The 18,622-nt window shown below is 35.7% G+C and overlaps 1 protein-coding gene across 1 annotated transcript; it reads right to left on the reverse strand.

Moving 5' to 3' along the window:
• Nucleotides 1–1,146: 1,146 nt before the first annotated feature.
• Nucleotides 1,147–2,110, reverse strand: LOC113920142 (very-long-chain 3-oxoacyl-CoA reductase-like). The gene is given in 2 exon segments (XM_035726766.1): nt 1,147–1,735; nt 1,738–2,110. Coding segments are annotated over 2 exon segments (936 nt in total). The 3' UTR covers nt 1,147–1,172.
• Nucleotides 2,111–18,622: the final 16,512 nt, after the last annotated feature.

The raw sequence follows: 18,622 nt of genomic DNA on the forward strand, positions 1-18,622 counted from the left end.
ATTTGATAATTCCTTCTCTTTATTATTGTTAAAGCCACTAGTAATTTTTGGTTCCTCTGATCACTATGTAAAAACTTTAGAGGATTTTTTGTTTTGATTTTTCCTATGAAACAATACAGACATTATACCGTAGGAAAATTAATCATATACAGCTGGATTTTAAAAATATATATTTTTTAAAAAAATAAAATCATCTGTATAATGAAAAAATATATATATATATATTTTTTGTGGTTAAATCATTTTTTATTAAAACTAGTCAGATTGTTATCTACAGGGTATCGATTTATCACTTCTCCATTATCATTACTGTTTTAGGAAAAGCCTGCAGTCACATATGTGAACAGGACTGATGTAGTGCAGAAACAAAGGAGGCTGGGGTTCAAGCAGGCCACTCTCCTGGGTCAGGGATTTAGTGGCACTGTAGGTGGCTGCTCATCTCAATGTATTTTTTGGTCCATTTACCTTTATAAATCATACCATATAGCTTTCAGTATTTACACTCATTGAAACAGAAGAAATATGTGTTAGAGGAAAGCATGTATTAGTGGGCTTCATGTGTCAAAAGTAACTCCATATTTCGTGTATTATTTTTATGCCATCAGCTACCTTTGAGAACAAAATTTCCACATAAATGTACAAACTGGGACATACTTTTAGAAAACCTCATAACGATGCATATTACAGTGTGTCCTCCCATTAGTGAATCAATTAATCTCCACTCCCTTGAAGTGTTAATAACAAACAAAAAGAGTAGCTGGCCATTACTTTTTAAAGCATAATTCAGAGAAAATACAAGAACCATTATCATTGGCATTTTGGGGCCAAATGAAACCACTGAAGCATTATGTCTGACTCAATCATTCTGTGCTTTGCCAAAATCATGTTCCTTCCGATTACACTGTTCTTGCTAGCATTAGTTCTATGTCCATTTGACAGGGACATTTATATTAAATAACTCAAATAACTTCAAAATAACTCCTGGCAGTATTCAAAATATATGGCCAGAACTCCTAAAGGCAACTTTGCTTTCGTCCCAATTATGACAACATTTAGTCTTATTAGTAACTGATAAAATGACAACCGCAGACTTTGGAGAGAGGTGGGTGCCTTGCCGTAAACACGTGTAGGCCAGCACACCTGGCCAAGCTACTCAGTGCAGTTACCAATGCTTAGTTCTTCTTGGCTTTCTTCATATAGCGAGCCCGCGTAGACTTGCCAAAATTCATGGTCATTTTAAAATACAGCCAGGTAGACATAATTGAAAGTATTAAGTCCATAAGAAAATGGACCGGGTATCCGGTGGTTGGGGACTGCAAGCCCACCATTCTCATTGCAGACTTCACGTACGTCTCTGCAGACGGCTTATCCAGAGTTGGTTTTCGGATTTTCGACAGCTTTGTAGCTACGTAGTACGGCAGGACACTCTGCACAAAGATGCCCTTGCTCTTATATTCCTCATGGAGGCACTGAGAGAAGAAATCCACAAAAGCCTTGGTTGCAGAGTAGATGGCCAACAGTGGAACTGGGGCTACGCCACTGGCAGAGGAAATGTTCAGAATTGCCCCTTTAGATCTTTCCACCATACCGGGCAGCAACAATCGTGTCATCTTACAAACAGAAAGAACATTGATATTTATCAGATTCTTGATGGTGTTGTCCAAGTCAGGAACGTCCAAAAAGTATTCAGGATATTCATATGATATTCCCACATTGTTCACTAAAACACCAATTTAAGACCTGCCAAGCTTGTTTTAATTTTATCATAAATATCTTCTGATGCAAAGTCAACAGCAATGGTCCTTGTTTCCACTTTGAATTTTTCTCTTATTTCACTGGAAACTAGATTCAGTTGATCCTGTGATCTGCTGATAAGGACAACCTTCATTCCATGTTTCGCTAACTCTTCTGCATATGATTTTCCAATTCCATCAGTACCACCTGTGACAACTGCCCATTCTCCGAGCCTGGGTCCGACCCCTGCCTCGTGACTCAAACCCCAGACCCGAAGGGCCGAGAAGAGCGAGTACGAGATGCGCAGGGCCACGTAGGCCGCGTTGCCTGCGCCCACCCAGTACAAGAAGCCGGCGGCAGGAAGAGCGCTCTCCATGGCTTTCAACTAGGACCTTACTACCTTCGTGAATGGAAAAACGAATGAAGGAATCCAGGAAGAGGCGCCCGCCGTGACGGTGAGGACGACACTAACAGGCGCTGCCCCTGCGACTCTTTTGGCCTAAACCGCGCCCGCGCCTAAAAATATATTTTTTATTTTGTTTTGTTTTGTTTAATTATGCCCCTGAGTTCGACCATACTCAGCTTCATCTGTGGTTTCTAATACCTGAATTGCTAATGAGAATGTGAATTGCTAATGCATTCCATAGACAATGAAAACTCCTGGAAAAAGAATTTTTAACACTCTCTCTAAACACACACACACACACACACACACACACACACACACACACACACACACACACACACCCCTAAGATTAAGAATGTTGTTGATTTTATCAGGAAATGAGATTCTTCAGATTTCTTTTCTTTGCCCTTCATTGAGTTTAGTATTATAATGCACTAATTTCATGTTTATAAGTCAATGTTTATAATATCTATTAAGGTATGAGCTTCACTGTTCAACCCTGGAGGCAGATGGATCTATGTTTATGGTCCTTTGCCCTTGAGACTGAGGGAAATCATTCTCAGAAACTAAGAACAAACATCTCTCAAATTTAATTGGCTAAAATGGGGCATATAAGCTTCACTGAAACAAAATACACAAAAGGATGATTTACTCATTATTCAATGTTTTAAAAAATATTTAATTGCAATATAGATTTTAGATTTTATTTTTTATCTTGAGGTATAACTGATATACAAAAAAATTACATATATTTAATGTATACATCTTGATGAGTTACTACTCGATGCGTTTAATATATGTTGGTTAAAGCAATTTGCTAGAAACTTTATTTTGTTCTGCTTTATTTTAATTTAATTGCTTCCCTTCACTGCATTGGTAGCATCTAATACTTAAGGTCTTATTATGAGCAGCTCTCACACATAATGGAAACTCCTAGACCACGACTTTTAACAGTTCCTCTCCATAAAAAAATATAGATTACAATAATTATGTGATGAAATCACGGAGATCTTTTTCCATTGCATGAGTACTAGATGACAATTCTTATAGGAAAAAATTCTGAGTTTATATAATTTTCAAATGTGATATACTCTTTCCACACCCAGAAAATTAGGATATATAGAATATTCAAAATAAGACATATTTATTCAAAAGAAAGGAATTATAATTCAAACTAACCACATAGAACACAGACCTCTTTGACTTTATCTAAATTGATAGCACATTTTGTAATAGGCCAGTGAAGTCTGTGACCCAGACACCAACCCTTTTATGGAATCTTTTGAGAAAATAGCATAGGAGCGTTGATCATAAAGTAGTATTATTGGTCTCATGATATCAACAAAAACTTTATTGTATCTACCAAATTTAGATGCCATAATTTTATAAAATTCTGGATTTACTATATCTTATAATGTATGTATCAATGTATTTTCAGAAAATAAGCAAATATACACATTTTAATTAATAAAATGGCATTGAAAGAAAAACCTTCTTAAGATACCAGTATCACATTTGAACACTTATGTAACATTATTACTTCCATCATATGTATTTAAGAATGCCTCATACACATTTTTGAAATGTTCTAAATTTGTTTTATTCTATACTAGAGTTTATAGGAAGGTGAGAAAAAAGAGTGACTTGGAGTGTTAAGCTGATAAATTTTCAAATGTCAGAAATCTGATGAAAGAATTGCATACTGTTTATGAGAAAGTAGAAAGTGCTCCCTTCTCAGGCATTAAATGAGGATCTGAAAATATGGGAAAGCTTAATAAGAAACAGTTTTAAAGGAACATACTGTGATGTCTCTTTATGGTTCTATTCAGTTTAAGCCAAATTAATAATGTTAAATTACAAGCTCTCAAAAAGCACATAATTCCCCATCCCTGGTTAAATAGCTAAACCCGGTGAAAATGTATAATTCAGAATTTATGCAAAATAGTGACTAAAGAACTTAGTATTGCTTAATATTATTCAAGACAATTATGTTTTTGAGTTTTTATGTCATGCTTAAAAGAAAAAAAGTATTTCCTGCATTATGTTTCAGAAGTTTCTTAAACAAAATTCAGAAATGAGTATTTAAAAATCCAAGGGAGTGCCTTTCTGATAAATGTTCAGTGATGAAATCACTGTGATTTAATTTGTTGTGTGTTAGTTATTTACTCTCGTTCCCTGATTTTCTGCTTATTTAATTGCAGTGAATGGAATTTATGGAAAGGCAAGAGAAGACAGCTGGGAGCAAAGGGAAGAAGAAATAGAGATTTCAAGGAGAAGAAATGAGAGATTACATCCTGTTTGGATATAGGGCATTATTCAGATGACATAAATCCAGATTAGCTTTCCTTGCTTAAAGTATTAGGCAAGGGTAAGGATTAACACTTACAACATCTGAATAAAGTTGGTTTCTTTAGAATAGTGTTTTGGTAGTTCAAAAATGACATATTAAAGCTTCCTATAGTAAAATATATTCTTCAGTTATTGTAAATACACTAAATAATATTTCTTTACAAATATTTTTCCTTTTTGAAATAAGTGATTTCTTTCCTGATCCAATGAGTTACTTTCTTATCGACAGCTAGTATGTAAGCAAGGCATTTACTGTGTTTATTATTTAATCTCCTTTAGCACATATAGCTGAAGATCTGAGACTTCCTCAAATAATATTAAAAGAAAAATGTTGCCAAACTGATTTATGATGTGAAAATTATGTCTAACAATACGGAGAAGTTATAGTTGCAATGTATGCCTCCATTTCCATAGAAAAACTAAATTCTAAATCTGTAATCTCTTGATCTTTGCAACTATTTTAGCTTCTGTCAATCTTGCTTAGGAACGCACACTGACCTGATTTTAGTAGTTGATAATCTTCATTTCTAATGCTAAGGTAGATCACATATCCAAACTTGACCTAGTTACATTTGGCAAAGAAGGAACTTATTAGATATCACTGGAAAACTATTTGATAAAACCATTACTGAGTTTTCTTTTTGGGTGTTCAATATTTTATTATGTGCATTTTTAAATGAAAGAATGGAGAACTTAGAGGAAGAGAGAGATGGAATTCTAGTAATGTCCCTAAGATGATAAGACGTAGCATTACAGCATGTTTTTGTTCAATTTAGAGTTGAAGAATAGAGATAATTCTATCTTAATACTTCATAAAAGAAAAAAATATTCCGGCGCCTGGGTGGCTCAGTTGGTTAAGCGACTGCCTTCAGCTCAGGTCATGATCCTGGAGTCCCGGGATCGAGTCCCGCATCGGGCTCCCTGCTCAGCGGGGAGTCTGCTTCTCCCTCTGACTCTCTTCCCTCTCGTGCTCTCTACCTCTCATTCTCTCTCTTTCAAATAAATAAATAAAATCTTTAAAAAAAATATTCAATATTTCTTTCTTATCTAATCTCTGCAGTCAGTGCATCAGTTCCATGGTCTGATAATTTTATTTTTCCACATTCATTTTTTGGAAGTGTAGTAATTATAATAATGGGTCTGATTATTGAAGCAATACAAAATTATTGAGTTTGTATTGTGAACATGAACTTCCTGGGTTCAAATCCTGTTTTAGCAATCTCTTATTTGTATAATCTTGGACAATATACTCAACCTCTCTATATAATAATTTTATTATCCAAATCATATATAAAGAGGTTCTTCTGCTTGCAGAGTCTGAATTTTTTCAATATGCAAAACAAATTCACTACATTTGGAATCACTGATATTTTATTTTCCTTATTCCTCAATGATATTTTACTATGCAACTTTTTTTTACTTCATTGTCTTCACTAGGTCTTTATAAATATTTAGGAAAACTTTCTGTTTCATGGCTAGTAAGTTACAGTTAGCCCTTCTACTTATTAGTAAATGCAACACTGTTGGAGGAGTATGCGATATTTTCAGCTCCTTTCTCGGAAACCATTCAAGGAATATAGGCAGAGAGAGTCCCCCTGAGAAAAGGCATTTATTTTTCTATTTGCAATCACTTTATTTTAAACATTTTTTTTCCATAAAATCTGCTTCCACTTCTTATTCACACTGGGTCTTCCAAGGACCACCTGTTCCAAGAAGTTCTCCAATACCATCTCCTTTCTATACCTTTGTATTTTTTAAAAATTCTGACCCATTAAAATAAAAGATTTAAGACTGAGAAGTAGGTCCATGGTAGTAGAAGATTATAAACAGACACAAATAAGGCCAAAAAAAAAAAATCGTGGGTATTATTTAAGTCATTTCAACATTTTTTCCATGGTAAATATCATATTTTTTAAAAATATTTGAGGCATCAGTGTATATAATATTTCATGATTCACTAAATTAACTTCTTCATAATTATTTTGGTCAAAGATAAATAGGAGAGAAATAGAAAAAAAATGGTCTCATTCTTTTGGTTACGTATTGGTACACAACAACCATCACACAAAGTAGTGACTTCAAATAACCATTACAATAATTTAGTTTGCTCACACATCTGATTACAAAATAGACTATTAAAATAACCTCTTCATTAAGTAATTTAATAGCAAGTCATTTCAAGTGTATATCATGTTTGTGGAATTCTTTAAATAGTTTACTTTGGAGTTCTTTAAATAGTTTAATAAGAAAGACTTCTAACACCATAGAGCTATTTGTTCTAATAGGACCCCGTTTTTCCTTCTTGAAGAACACCAGTGTTTAGTATACAAGAAAGTATACATTTATTCCATATAGCATTTTCTTTCTTATGAGATTACCTGGATTGTTTTGAAATTTTTCATAATCTTTTCATCACTTCCATTTTGTAAGATATTATTTGTTCTGTTAACATTATCTAAGCCTAGGATCTAAGTCGGCTGGCTAATGGCAAGATATAAAATAACAAAATGTTTCGGGTGCCTGGGTGGCTCAGTTGGTTAAGCGACTGCCTTCGGCTCAGGTCATGATCCTGGAGTCCCGGGATCGAGTCCCGCATCGGGCTCCCCGCTCAGTGGGGAGTCTGCTTCTCCCTCTGACCCTCTTCCCTCTCGTGCTCTCTATCTCTCATTCTCTCTCTCTCTCTCTCTCTCTCAAATAAATAAATAAAATCTTTAAAAAAAATAACAAAATATTTCTATGTTATTAAGGCATTTTTCATCTCCAAATTTTATTTTAGAACATTTGAAAAGTACAATTAACTACCCCTTCCTTGTTAACTTTTTAGAAAAGACACACCTTTCATAGATTTAATATAATTAATATTTGAAAGGATGCATGGTCATAGCATTTGGCTCTAGACTTCAGTGAAGTTGTGATTTTTTTTTCTCATCCCTGCTTCCTTTTCAGTTTTGTCATTATTTGGCACTTTCTTCATCTGAGGTATTAGTGTCCTTAATGCAGATCCATTTCTTTCTTAGTTATAAACTCTTTTATTTAGCATTAATAGATATTGATAGACTAATTCACACTGATTTGTAAATAGCTGATAAAGGTTAATATTTTCCCATCAGCTATTTAAGGGGACTGCTCCATACTACATTATCCATATAATATTTACTGATACTAAATCTATATTTAGTGTTAAAATTTAGAGGGCATGCCAATTTTTTTTTCAGTTGCAATTATTATTTTCACTTTTGTAGTTTTCTTTTAATTGTGGAATCAGTGATTTCTTTTCATGTCTCAATAGCTGTATAGGCCATTTGATGTTTTGGTGGAACACTTAAAAATCTGTCTACATTAGGGGCACCTGGGTGGCTCAGTTGGTTAAGCGACTGCCTTCGGCTCAGGTCATGATCCTGGAGTCCCAGGATCGAGCCCCACATCGGGCTCCCTGCTCACCAGGGAGTCTGCTTCTCCCTCTGACCCGCCCCCCTCTCGTGTTCTCTATCTCATTCTCTCTCTCTCTCTCTCTCTCAAATAAATAAAATCTTTAAAAAAAAATCTGTCTACATTAAAAGGAAGGTTTTTGCTTGTTTGTTTTGGGTAAGGTGATGTTTTCAGTAAAAGGAATATATTTTGGGGTGGGAAATTGATTATTCTGAGAGCTCATAAATTAGCATACATTTTGGCTTAACAAATAAGCCTTCAGCCATACCTTAAGTCACTTACTCTAAATAGGCTAGATTTTTAGCAAAGTCCGACATAAATGCTTAAAACAAACTGATGGTTGCCAGAGGGCAGCGGGCGGGGTATGGGCATGATAGGTGAAGGGGAGTGGGAGGTACAGTTATAGAATGAGTAAGTCACAGGGACAAAAGACACAGCAAAGGGAATACAGTTAATGTTATTGTAATAATGTTGTATGATATCTGATGGTAGCGACACTTGTGGTGAGCACAGAATAAAATGGAAGTGTCAGTAGTAGTTTTGATAAAAATTGCACTGGGGCACCTGGTGGCTAAGTGGGTTAAGCATTTACCTCTTGATTTTGGCTCAGGTCATCATGACTTCAGGGTCCTGAGATTAGCCACTTAGAGCTCTGAGCTGGGCATGGAACCTGCTTAATATTCTTTCTCCCTCTCCCTCTGCCCCTCCCCCCTAAAAATGTTGCATTATTGCATTGATTTTGATAATTGTCTGGAGAGAAGAAATATCTAGTGAAAAATTTCCCATTAAAAAAGTAAGCTATTTAAAATATGGGTATCACAGGGGCGCCTGGGTGGCTCAGTTGGTTAAGCGACTGCCTTCAGCTCAGGTCATGATCCTGGAGTCTCGGGATTGAGTCCCGCATTGGGCTCCCTGCTCAGCGGGGAGTCTGCTTCTCCCTCTGACCCTCCCCCATCTCATGCGCTCTCTCTCTCTCTCTCATTCTCTCTCTCTTTCAAATAAATAAATAAATCTTTAAGAAAATAAAATAAAATATGGGTATCACAGTCCTCTTCTAAATGTAGGGATTGGATAGTTTCATTTTTAAAGCCTTTTCTAATATTCTAAAATTATGCCATAATAGTTAATCTTTTAAGATCAATTAAAAAAATTTTTTAATCTATTTGTACAAATCCCCCCCACCCAGGCACACCAAATGAGATGTTAAACTACATACAATTGGGGCAGTTGCAACTTTGGAAATTCAACTATCAAATTTAAGCCTGGGAAAAGATATTTTTATTTAAGATATTGGAATAAAAACAATAATTTAGTAGAATAAAAGGGATTCTTCTCCTTTGAGCACCGTACATAGAATGTGCAAGGATCTTTTCTTTATATTCTTTCACTTTATTTAGCCTTTTGTGGAATTTTATTTAAAGCCAGTGTGATCTTTATGTTCAGATCAGCCCTGCAGGGCTGCTGAAAAAAATGAATAATGAGCCCAGTGGGATCTGACTAGCTATGTCTCAGGTTGTCACGCTGAAAATTAATTGAGAATGAGGAATTCACCGTAAAACTACAACTTCAGAGTGTTGGTCTCTATTGGTAGGAACTGAAAACTGTAAAAAATCTAATGTGCTATGCAGGATATGAACTTAAGTTTGGTGTATAGTTTTCCTTAAAATAATTTGTGTATAATTTTACAAATTCTAAAATACTAGGTAAGTGAACAAAGGTGAGTAAATTTGTTTAGCAAAGTTTAACAAGGCTAACACTATTTCTAATAACTATGATTTGCTATACACCCAAAGGCTATGCATTTACCATTGCCAACATCTGGATGAAAACTGAAAATGTGAACCATTATCCATACTATGGCAATATCCCAGATGGTATCTCTCATATAAAGACAGATAAAAACTGTGCATTTTTTACTAAAATTTTGTTTTCAACTAACTGATTTAAGGTTGTTGAAATAGTAGTTATATGCTTGAATTTATGCAAATTTGATATTACCCTCAATTTTCAGGTATGTGTATCATAGGATTTGAAATTTTGTTTTCAATAACAATGTCATCAATTCATAGAATACAAATTATATATGCAGATATATACTGATAGAAAGAAAAAATAAATCTAAGATAAATCAGAAAATATTTTAATATGGACAAGAGAGGGAGATAGCCTCTCACTGATAAGTAAGTATTACTTTCAACTAATTTTCAAAACAAATTCATGTATTTGCTTACTTTTTCCTTTTTTTTTTTTTTTTTAGAGCGAGAGTGAGAGAGACTGCAGGGGTGGTGGAAGGACAGAAGGAGAGAGAGAATCTCAAGCTGACCCCATTCATCACAGAGATCCAGGAGGGGCTCTATGCAGGGCTTGATCCCACAAACCTGAGATCATGACCTGAGCATAAACCAAGAGTTGGAGGCTTAACAACTGAATGAGCTACCCAGGAACCCCTATATTTGCTTTCTCAGCATGTTTTTATATTTGAAATGCAATACGTGAACAATTATTTTAAAACATCAAGAAGGTGACAAACTATTAATGGAATAACAAACTGCTAATTCTTCATTGCTATTAAGATAAGACCTACTAAGGTAATTGTTAAACTGTTTAAAGTGTTTCATGAGCAGGTGCCTGAATGGCTCAGTCCCTTAAGTGTCCTACTTTTGATTTTGGCTCAGGTCATGACCTCAGGGTTATAAGATCGAGACCAGCATCCAGCTCTGTGCTGGGCATAGAGACTGCTTAAGATGTTCTCTACTTCTCCCTCTACCTCTCCCCTCTCTCTAAAAAAAAAAAAAAAAAAAAAAATTTCATGAGCATTCATTTTCTTTTCTTTTCTTTTTAAAATAGGCTCCATCCCCAACATGGGGCTTGAACTCAGGACCCTGAAGTCAATAGTTACATGCTCTACTGACTGAGCCAGCCAGGCACCCTGAGCATTCATTGTTTTTTTTTTTTTTTTTTAAAGATTTTATTTATTTATTTGAGAGAGAGAGAGAATGAGAGATAGAAAGCACGAGAGGGAAGAGGGTCAGAGGGAGAAGCAGACTCCCCACTGAGCGGGGAGCCCGATGCGGGACTCGATCCCGGGACTCCAGGATCATGACCTGAGCCGAAGGCAGTCGCTTAACCAACTGAGCCACCCAGGCGCCCAGCATTCATTGTTTTAAAAGAAACCTGTGCTTGTTAACACATTTTTGTGTATGTGCATGCTTTAGGGAATCTGGTAGAGCTATAGAACAAAATAGCTTCTTTTTTAGTTTTTATTTTTTTATTTAATTTTTTAGAAAATTTAACATTGCTTCCAAGCCTTTATTCATATAACAGGAAACATTTATTCTGACCTATATTTCCAGAGCACCTACAAACTATAAGCATTTTCTATTTTAAACATAAATGCAACTTTCTTTTGATGATAGAATTATATTATGGGTTGTTTTCTGAAATGCATTGTCCTTTTTTCTTTCCTTTTGGTTCTTTCTTTCCTTCCTCCTTTCTTTCTTTCATAATCAACAGTAACTCTAGTTTTATGAGAAAAAAGATACACAATTCTTTTTTACATGTACATTTTATATATTTTGTATTTTTTAAATTAAAAAATGCTCTGATCAAAATTAGTTTTATATGAATCTGAAAAGAGACTATTTCAGGTGACATTGATAGGGAGTTTAATTGTATAGAAAACTGCTCATGAATTCAGGATCAAGGCTTTCTCATTATTTTAAGAATAAGCTCTAGGGCGCCTGGGTGGCTCAGTTGGTTAAGCGACTGCCTTCGGCTCAGGTCATGATCCTGGAGTCCCGGGATCGAGTCCCGCATCGGGCTCCCCGCTCAGTGGGGAGTCTGCTTCTCCCTCTGATCCTCTTCCCTCTTGTGCTCTCTATCTCTCATTCTCTCTCTCTCTCTCTCTCTCTCTCAAATAAATAAATAAAATCTTAAAAAAAAAAAGAAGAAGCTCTAAATTATAAATATCTCCTAAGCTATGATCAATATCTGAGTAGGCATAGAGGATATTCAAAGCCCTATACAATGAAAAAGTTATTACTCCACCAACTCCCTACGGGCAGTAGAAAATAATAAAAAATAATAAAACAGGTGCATGAAATAGCAAAAAAACTATCAGTTCTCATTATGATTAATAATGTATTGCTTTATATTTCATTATGATGACTTAAACATGTGCTTAATTAGATTACTGATCATTCAAACTCTGTCTGAATGTCACTGGGGAAAAATATGTACCAAATGCAGTATATGAAAATAATTTTCAAGTTTGTTTCTTTCACTTAACAATTAAATCTCTCTGGCCAAACCCGGAAATTGATATATTCCAATGACAAGTAGACAACAAGTTTGTTAGATCTTCATTTTCCCTTTGCCATGTAATTTCAATTTATAAATATTAATTTGGATAACCATCATTGGAGTAATATAAATGTGAGTGTTTAGCCTAATAGTACCTATAAAATGCTTAAATAGTCATGTGAAACGTTTTCTTGCTTAACCAGCACAATTACAATTTAATTATCTATTGATAGTTAGGAAGTCATAGATAATATATTTGTTGTTATAAATTCAGAAGATTAAAGAAAGGGGAGTATTTCTGGATTGTCAGAGGAAGGACCTAGAAAAGTTATGCCCTTCATAAAGGCAATAAAAACACTGGCAAATATTGTCAAAACCAATTCTACCAGAATTCTAGGAATCACCAAATGCTTACAAAAATCTGAAGAATATTAAATCAAGAAAATGGCTGAACTCTCACTCTTTGCAGATGATATGATACTTTATGTGGAAAACCCAACAGACTCCACCCCAAAACTTCTAGAACTCATATAAGAATTCAGTAAAGTGGCAGGATATAAAATCAATGCACAGAAATCAGTTGTATTTTTATACACCAACAACAAGACAGAAGAAAGAGAAACTAAGGAGTCGCTCCCATTTACAATTGCACCCCAAACCATAAGATACCTAGGAATAAATCTAACCAAAGAGGCAAAGAATCTGTACTCAGAAAACTATAGAACACGCATGAAATTGAGGAAGACACAAAGAAAGGGTAAAACGTTCCATGCTCATGGATTGGAAGAACAAATATTGTGAAAATGTCTATGTTACCTAGAGCAATCTACATATTCAGTGCAATCCCTATCAAAATACCAGCAACATTTTTTTCAAAGAAATGGAACAAATAGGGCGCCTGGGTGGCTCAGTCGTTAAGCATCTGCCTTTGGCTCAGGTCATGATCCTAGGGTCCTGGGATCAAGTCCCACATTGGGCTCCCTCCTCGGCGGGAAGCCTGCTCTCCCTTTCCCACTCCCACTGCTTGTGTTCCTGCTCTCGCTATCTCTGTCTCTGTCAAATAAATAAATAAAATCTTTAAAAAAAAAAAAAAGAAATGGAACAAATAATCGAAAAATTTGTATGGAACCAGAAAAGACCCTGAATAGTCAGAGGAATGTTGAAAAAGAAAACCAAAGCTGGTGGCATCACAATTCCAGACCTATTACAAAACTGTAATCATCAAGACAGTATGGTACTGGCACATAAACAGACATATAGACCAATGGAACAAAATAGAGAACTCAGAAATGGACTCTCAACTCTATAGTCAACTAATCTTTGACAAAGCAGGAAAGAATGTCCAATGGAAAAAAGACAGTCTGTTCAACAAATGGTGTTGGGAAAACTGGACAGCCACAATCAGAAGAATGAAACTGGGCCATTTCCTTACACTGTACACAAAAATAGGCTCAAAATGAATGAAAAACCTAAATGTGAGACAGGAATCCATCAAAATCCTAGAGGACAACACAGGCAGCAACCTTTTTGACCTCAGCCACAGCAACTTCTTCCTAGATACAACGCAAAAGGCAAGGGAAGCAAGGGCAAAAATGAACTATTGAGACTTCATCAAGATAAAAAGCTTTTGCACAGCAAAGGAAACAGTCAACAAAACCAAAGACGACTGACACGGGGAGCCTGGGTGGCTTAGTCATTAAGCGTCTGCCTTCAGCTCAGGTCATGATCCCAGGGTCCTGGGTTCGAGCACCATATTGGGCTCCCTGCTCAGCAGAAATCCTGCTTCTCCTTCTCTCACCCTCTGAGCTTGTGTTCTCTCTCTTGCTGTGTCTTTGTCTGTCAAATAAATAAAATCTTAAAAAAAAAAAGACAACTGACAGAATGGGAGAAGATATTTGTAAATGATATATCACATAAAGGGCTAGTATCCAAAATCTATAAAGAACTTATCAAATTCAACACCCAAAGAACAAATGATCCAATCAAGAAATGGGGAGAAGACTTGAACAGACCTTCCCCAAAGAAGACATCCAAATGGCCAACAGGCACATGAAAAAGTGCTCAACATCACTTGGCATCAGGGAAACACAAATCAAAACCACAATAAGATACTACCTCACACCAGTCAGAATGGCTAAAATTAACAAGTCAGGAAACGACAGATATTGGTGGGGATGAGGAGAAAGGGGAACCCTCCTACACTATTGGTGGGAGTGCAAGCTGGTGCAACCACTCTGGAAAACAGTATGGAGGTTCCTCAAAAGTTAAAAATAGAGCATCTTACGACCCACCATTTGCACTACTGGGTATTTACCCCAAATATACAAATGTAGTGATCCAAAGGGGCACATGCATCCCAATGTTTATAGCAGCAATGTCCACAATAGCCAAACTATGGAAAGAGCCCTGATGTCCTTTGACAGATGACTGGATAAAGAAGATGTGGTATATATAGACAATGGAATATTATGCAGCCATCAAAAAAAAATGAAATCTTGCCAGTTGCAATGACATGGATGGAACTAGAGGGTATTATGTTAAACGAAATAAGTCAATCTGAGAAAGACAATTATCATATGATCTCACTGATATGTGGAATTTGAGAAACAAGGCAGAGGATCATAGGGGAAGGGAGGGAAAAATGAAACAAGAAGAAAACAGAGAGGGAGACAAACCATAAGAGACTCTTAATCTCAGGAAACAAACTGAGGGTTGCTGGAGTGGTGGGGGTGGGAGGGATGGGGTGGCTAGGTGATGGACACTGGGGAGGGTATGCATTGTGGTGAATGCTGTGTATTGTGTAAGACTAATGAATCAAAGACCTGTACCCCTGAAACAATAAATTATAAGTTAATAATAAAATTAATTAATTAATTAAATAATTAAAATAATTAAAAAAATAAAATGGTTGAATCTGAATAAGAGCAATCTTAGTAATCTTTAGTAATACAACAAGATTTGTAATATTTTAACCTGCTCTCTTTCCATCTTACTTTCACCATGAGCTCCATGATATCCTTAACAATCAGCAACCTAGGATCTCTGGAGAAGCCAAAAAGGGTTTGGAAGTTGTCTGAATTGTCCAAATAATGTTTTCTCTATTTGCCTAAAAATTCCTGGACTAATCTAGCTAACAGAGCTAGTTCTTTACTAAATCAGACTTAGAATCTGCTCAGTGGGAAAAACCACATCTGAGAACATTTTTGTAAAATAATCAGCAGCTATCAATAATCACTACAGGTGACTGAGGCAGTATTATCAATTGTGGTACTCAAAAGACTAGCCGAAAGAAAGAAGAAAGAAAAGAAAGAAAGAAAGAAAGAAAGAAAGAAAGAAAGAAAGAAAGAAAGAAAGAAAGAAAGAAAGAAAGAAAGAAAGAAAGAAAGAAAGAAAGAAAGAAAGAAAAGGAAAGGAAAGAGAAAAGAAAAGAAAATCTGGATAATGATATGTCCACATGGAGATTTTAAAACCTCTGACAGATTTCTCGGAATATAGAAGGTCACATGCATGTGCTGGGTTGTGTGCATATTCAGAAAGACTTGAAGAAGCACTACTCTCTCATTTCTGACAGTCCTTGAGGTGTAAGGCAGAAAAAAAAGGCAAACGTGGACACGGAAACTGCCAGAACATTGAAGTGTACCTCAACACCCAGAGCCTCTTGGCAAAGGTGGGAGACTTATTGATTCAAAGCATTCAAGGGAAATCTCAGACTAGCCAGTTGAAGAGAGACTTTTCCAGCTACACATGAAAAAGAATATGAACTTTACTGAATTAATCTTGGAAAGTCACTAAACAAGCAAAGAGCAGTAGCAGCAGGAACAACCATAACAACAGAAACAAAAACAAACAACAACAAGCCTTGTGGGGAATCTGATTTCCAAAGTGGTCTAATTCAATTATAAAATGGAAAAGAATAATTTTATGACACTAAATGAGATCATCTAAATTTAATAAACACACTCCTAGAAAAACAAACACTACTGAATCTGTCTTAAGAAGAAATATAATATTTGGACAGACTTATAACTAATAAAGATATTAAATTAATAATTTTTAAATTTCCAAAAGAAAAGCCTAGGGCTATATTGCTTTGTTGGTAAATTTGACAAGATGTTTTAAAAAGAAATACTGTCAAATGCATCATAAATTTTCTCCAAAAAATAGAACAGAAGAGTATATTTCCTAATGTATCCCATGAGGCTATCATTACTCTGATACTAAAGCCAGACAAAGACATTACAAGAAAACTACAGAAAAAAAATACCACTTATAACTAGATAGAAAAAAAAATCCTTAATAAATTACCAGCAAGCAAATACAGAAACATGTTTATATACCATGACCAATTTGTATCTATACCAGGATATTAAGATTGGTTTAACACATGAAAATCAATCAATGTGTTATGCCATATAAATAAATTAAAAGTAACTATATGATCATCTCAATATATACAGGAAAAATATTTGACAAAATCAAAGAAACTTTTATGAAAAAAAGTTAAGAAACTAGAAATGTAAGGGACTTCCATCAACCTGATAAAAGATAGTTACTCAAAATTTGCAGTTAACATACTTAATGGTGATATACTGAAGGCTTTCCCCCTAGTATTAAGAATAAGCGAAAAATGTCTACTCTTGCCTGTTCCATTCAACATTGTACTGAAGGTATTAGTCAGAGCAATCAGGCAAAATAAAGGAATAAAGCCCATCTAAATTGGAAAGGAGGAAGCAAATCTATCTGTTTTCAAGTGATACAATCATGTATATAGAATATTCTAAAGAATCCATAGAAAAACTTTTAGAATTACTAAAAAAGTTTGCCATCATTAGTCACGATATCAAAATATAAATATCAATTCTTTTCCTATATATTGGCAATGAACATTTTGAAAATAAAATCAAGAAAACATTTCCTCTTATAATAGCAGCAAACATATTAAAATATTAGGAATAAATTTAACAAAATAATAAATTTAACAAAAGGTGTATATGATTTCTGCACTGAAAACTCCAAATCATTGTTGTAAGAAATTATAGACCTAAATAAATTAAGAGTCATGTTCACAAAGACTTAGTATTATTCAGATTGCAATATTTCTTAAATGAATTTACAGAACCAATATAACTATTAAAAACCCAGCAGCCTATTTTGCAGAAATTGTCAAGCTGATTCTAAAACGTGTATGTAAATGTAAGAGACCTAAAATGGACAATCTTAAAACAAAACAAAACAAAGATGGAGGTCCCACATTTTGTCATTTTAAAACATATTACAAAGCTACAATAATTAGAAGGAGTGCAGTACTAGCTTACCAATCAACATATAGATCAATGGAGTAGAATGGAGAATCCGAAAACTATTACATTTATAGTAAATTGATTTTATCAAGGATGACTGTTGAAGTTAATGTAGAGCATGAAATCAGCCATAATACCTGGCTTTCCAAAATATAACACAAGGCCGCTGAGGGCAGAGAGGGTTTTGGAGAAGGGCCTGGGCCTTTGGAATGCCGAGGTCGGCCTGCATGACCACTCCAACATAGGAATGCCATGGGGAGTTGCCTTCCATGCAGCTTTCTTTTTTTTTTTTTTTAAGATTTTATTTATTTATTTGACAGAGAGAGAGATAGCGAGAGGAGGTACACAAGCATGGGGAGTGGGAGAGGAAGAAGTGGACTTCCCCCCGGAGCGGGGAGCCTGACGCAGGACGATCCCAGGAGGATCATGACCTGAGCCAAAAGCAGACGTTTAACGATTGAGCCACCCAGGCGCCCCTCCCTGTAGCTTTCTTAGCCCAAACAGCCGCCCTGTGATCTAAGAGATGTACCCATTGTCCCTTAGGCTACGTTTAGCAGAACTCGTAGAACATGCAGATTAGCATATTGTATCTTTCTGGTAAACAGATCCTCCTAGTTTCAGTAAGACCTCTTGTCACACATCATGTGCTTGAGAAACAGTTTTAAAGGATTTGCGATTATCCTGAAAGACTAATAAAAGTGGGAGCAAAGGGCACCTGGGTGGCTCAGTCATTAAGTGTCTGCCTTCGGCTCAGGTCATGATCCCAGCATCCTGTTATCGAGTCCCACATAGGGCTCCCTGCTCAGCAGGAAGCCTGCTTCTCCCTCTCCCACTCTCCCTGCTGTGTTCCTGCTCTCGCTATCTCTCTGTCAAATAAATAAATAAAATCTTAAAAAAAAAAAAAAAGGCAGGCGCAAAGAAGGGACAGGGTCTTCGCCTCTGAGAGTTGACCCCCTTGTCTTCTCTCTTTCACAGCAAAGTTTGGAGTCATCTTTCATTCGCTGGTACAGGGATTGCTGACCATTCCCAGCAGATGACACCATAACTCGTTGAGGAAAGTACAGTTGACACTTGAACAACCCAGGTTTGAACCACGTGGGTC

This window comes from Zalophus californianus, chromosome 3, assembly GCF_009762305.2.
Source record: "Zalophus californianus isolate mZalCal1 chromosome 3, mZalCal1.pri.v2, whole genome shotgun sequence".
Taxonomy (NCBI): Eukaryota; Metazoa; Chordata; class Mammalia; order Carnivora; family Otariidae; genus Zalophus; species Zalophus californianus.